The sequence below is a fragment of the Arachis duranensis genome, chromosome 4, assembly GCF_000817695.3.
Source record: "Arachis duranensis cultivar V14167 chromosome 4, aradu.V14167.gnm2.J7QH, whole genome shotgun sequence".
Classification (NCBI taxonomy): Eukaryota; Viridiplantae; Streptophyta; class Magnoliopsida; order Fabales; family Fabaceae; genus Arachis; species Arachis duranensis.
The window spans coordinates 15,687,414-15,691,278 of record NC_029775.3 but is presented as its reverse complement, the minus strand read 5'-3'; the positions used below and the strand labels follow the sequence as shown (position 1 = coordinate 15,691,278).

At 31.0% G+C, this 3,865-nt stretch overlaps 1 protein-coding gene across 1 annotated transcript; it reads left to right on the top strand.

Moving 5' to 3' along the window:
- Window positions 1-2,046, top strand: LOC107483538 (ethylene-responsive transcription factor RAP2-3; the record flags this gene model as incomplete). The annotated part of the gene is given in 2 exon segments (XM_016104157.3): window positions 1-134; window positions 1,259-2,046. Coding segments are annotated over 2 exon segments (754 nt in total), but the record flags the coding sequence as incomplete, so codon positions are not given.
- Window positions 2,047-3,865: the final 1,819 nt, after the last annotated feature.

The following is a 3,865-nucleotide window of genomic DNA, read 5'->3' as shown; positions in this document are numbered from 1 at the left end:
CTTATGGGCTGAGCTCGATCCTTTCTCCGACTTCCTTGGTTTTGACGCCGCCACGGTCACCGCCAACAACTCCAACAACAAGGATCAGCCACCAATTCCTCAAATCCCAGATAACAACAACAACAACAACAAAGGTATCGCTTTTATGCTATGCTCTAGTTTTTCGTCGTATATGTTCCTTTGATTCGTATATAGCTTTCTTCATGGGGCCAATCACCTTTTCTTGGCTTTAATTATTGAAATTATTTTTATTTGAACACCAAATATTACACTAAGAAAATCACGTGAGATTCATAATTATTATTCTCTTGGTTTTATACCTTCTTTTAGTACGTGTGTGAAATTTTTTTTTGGGCTAGAATGAGTTCAAGAAATATTTTTTATTTTTTTTAAATATTTTTTAACATTAAGCGAAGTTAGATAAACCGCAAAATTAAAACTTGTCCGGTTGCTCGATAATTCAGCATGATGGTGAGAACTCTATATATTTTCATCTTGTTTTTGTCTATCAGCTTTTTGGGGTTTGGTGAACTATCTTGGTATATATATATATATATTTTTGGATAATCTAACGAAGATCTTTTAAATGTGTGTGAAGATATTTTATTTAATTATTGGATAGTAAATTATAGAATTTAATTTTTATATATATAAAAATATTATTTTATTTTAAATGTGATTAAATAAATAAATTATTTTTTAAATAAAAGAAATTGTAAAAGATATTTTTGGTATTTTTGGTAGAGTATTTTGGATTAACAATCTTCTCTAAAACCCATATTCGTTTTCTTCACGTTTTTTCCTACTATTGAAAAGTATGAATTTTATTTATTTCTTTATCTTAATTGAAAAAAGGAAGAAAAGGTGATATAACTGGAGTTTTCTTCAACCTTTTATGAAATTAAAAAAATATAAAATATATGTACACATGGTTAGACTTAGACACAGCTAAATCTCAATTTTCTACAAAGAATAAAAAAGGCATCAGTTCAATTGATTCTTATACGTTGTTTGTAGACTGATGTTATAATCAAAGCCAAACGCACCTTCTTTTCATGAGAAATAGTAGCCATTAATTACGCACGAAAATAGTGCTAGCAACCGACATATACATTAAAAACTTGAGATGATGAAAATTTTGTAACTTTCTTCAAAATAACAACAAAAGAAAATTACAAAGCTTTGTGTAGTTTAGTTATGTGAGGTAGGTATCAATTCACTTCATGATAACGCACTAATTGTCTTGTTCATGTGGCAGTGGTAGCATGTGACAAGGTACTAGGAAAGGAAAAAACGGTTGTTGGTGGTGGCGCAGAAGATAAGAAGACGAAAGGTCCCAATCCACGTCAGAGGGTCCGTAAGAACGTCTACAGAGGAATCAGACAGAGGCCCTGGGGCAAGTGGGCTGCAGAGATAAGGGACCCACACAAAGGAGTCCGTGTCTGGCTCGGCACGTTCAACACTGCCGAAGAGGCCGCTAGAGCCTACGACGACGCTGCCAGACGCATCCGCGGCAACAAAGCCAAGCTCAATTTTCCGGATGCTTCTGAGGACAACGTCGTGGTAGCCCCTCCATTGGCCAAGAAGCAGTGTCTTGGCAATGAGATGCTGTCTCAGGTCGAAATTCAGTCACTTGTGCCACCACTTATCTCTACCGTGCAAACTGGCAGCGACAATGGAAGCATAGAGGGATTGGATTCTGACCTATCACAGCAGATCTCGGATCTTGAATGGTTTCTCGGATCGGAGAATGAGCAACCGTTGCAAATAGGTGGTGATGCCGTTTGGAACGACGTTAACAACTACAACGATAACAACAATAATATGGACCTGTGGATGCTGGACGACGTCGTTATGCCCAACCGTTACATGGTGTAATAAGAAATTAATGGAAATTTTTGGGGCAAAATGGTCAGATGCAAAATGCAACACCAGAAGTGCTGCATGGATTTTACTAAAGCTTATTTATTAGTAGTAGTATTTCGTAGCTTCTTAAAGTGGAGATTATTGTATAAAACTATGTGAAAATTGTGTTCGTTGATTTTCTGTTGGTGTCGTTATCTGTTGTTTTTTTTTCTGACGGTCAAATGATTTTCGTTTGGATTGTAGCGTGTAAACATTATATGGTGATGATTATGATTGTGTATAAATAAAAGAGAATTAAGTATAAGTGAATGATCAATTAGTTCTCGAAAGATTATATGATTTTTAAATTGATTTTTAAAAATTTTGTTTTTAATTAAATTTATTTTTTATTTATTGGTGGTGTCAAAATTTATTAATGTGATATATTAAGTAATACTTTAATATATTTAAAAGTTTTAATTGATTATTAACATAATAAATTTATGAAATTAGATGAAATAAAAATTTAATTGTATGAAAAACTTGAGTGATTGAAATTCTTTAATTTAGATTGATTTTATTTAATTTTATAAACTAGTCATGTTAATAGTCAATTAAAATTTTTAGATATGTATTGAGGTGTCACTTAATGTGTCATATTAATAAATTTTGATATTATTAACAAATATAATAATAAAAAGAGTAATATAATTAATTTAAAATCTTTAAAAAATAAATTTAATTAAAAAAATAAAAACTAAATTAAAAAATAAATAATTTTTCAAAAATTAATTTGATCCTTTATTGAATTAAATATTGGTAGGACTTGGGGATATGCATTCGGGTCGTGCATATTTAATTAAACTATATATTATTATGATATGATTAGTGTGCCGATTTAGCAAAAATTTGGATTAAATTCGTGATTCTGATCTTGGTGCATGAACCTGACCCACTGACTACATCAATTTTTTTCTGTAAGTATTGTTTATCATTATTTTATGTAGTTGTTAATTAAAAAAAAAATTGTTCTTATATTATAATTTCTATACCATTATAAGCGAATATTCTTAGGATTGAGTAACAACTTTCATTACGAATAGAGAACAGTCTTCGGACGCTTAAAATATAATTACATAAGTTTTAGAGGATCAGTAATTTATTTATTAAAATATAATTACATTTTTAATTCGATCTCTAATATTATTTAAATTGTCTCAGTTTTATGCTCAACGATTTTAAATTATTTTAATTTTACACCTATTCATTGTTTCATTTACTAGCGATGTGAAAATTTTATAGCGGATTTTTCATTATAAATTAAAGAGGACGACAAGAAAAAAAATCAAGTGAGGATTATACAGATGATAGAAAGAATTAGAAGGATATAAAATTTAACACTACAAAAAATGTGTTGAATACCGTTAGAATTATCACCGGTAATTAATTTACCATCAGATTGAATTTGACTGTATAAACTGTGTCGAAAAATTTTTATCAATAAATTATTTCGTCCGACGTTAATTATTAGTAAATTTTGCGGTGATTTTTCAATTAATACGACGAAACTAAGATGATGATTACCATTGAATTAGTCCGACGGTAACTTTGGCGCCATATTATGCTTTGTGACGTCTAATTACTGTCGGATTTTTTCGACGATAAATTCTATGGTAGTTGTGTTTTTTTCCACAATTAACCCACAATTAGTAGTCAAATTAAAATTTTTGTTTACAAAATTAGAACAGAAATTCAAAATTACCAGAAATTAATTAATAATTTTATTAAATATCAATGATCTGAATATAATAAGAGTCAAAAAAATAGAATACAATGAAGTAGACATGAAATAAATTAAACCCCTAAACTCTATGGATCCCGGTAACCGTCGTCGTCGTCATCTTTCCCCTACTAAGACGGCGGAATAGGTACTAATGTCGGTGCCCCACCAGCCGCGTTGCAATTGGTACCAACAGTGCTGCTGCCTCCAGTGCGCATCTGCTCATTGCACACCTCCATC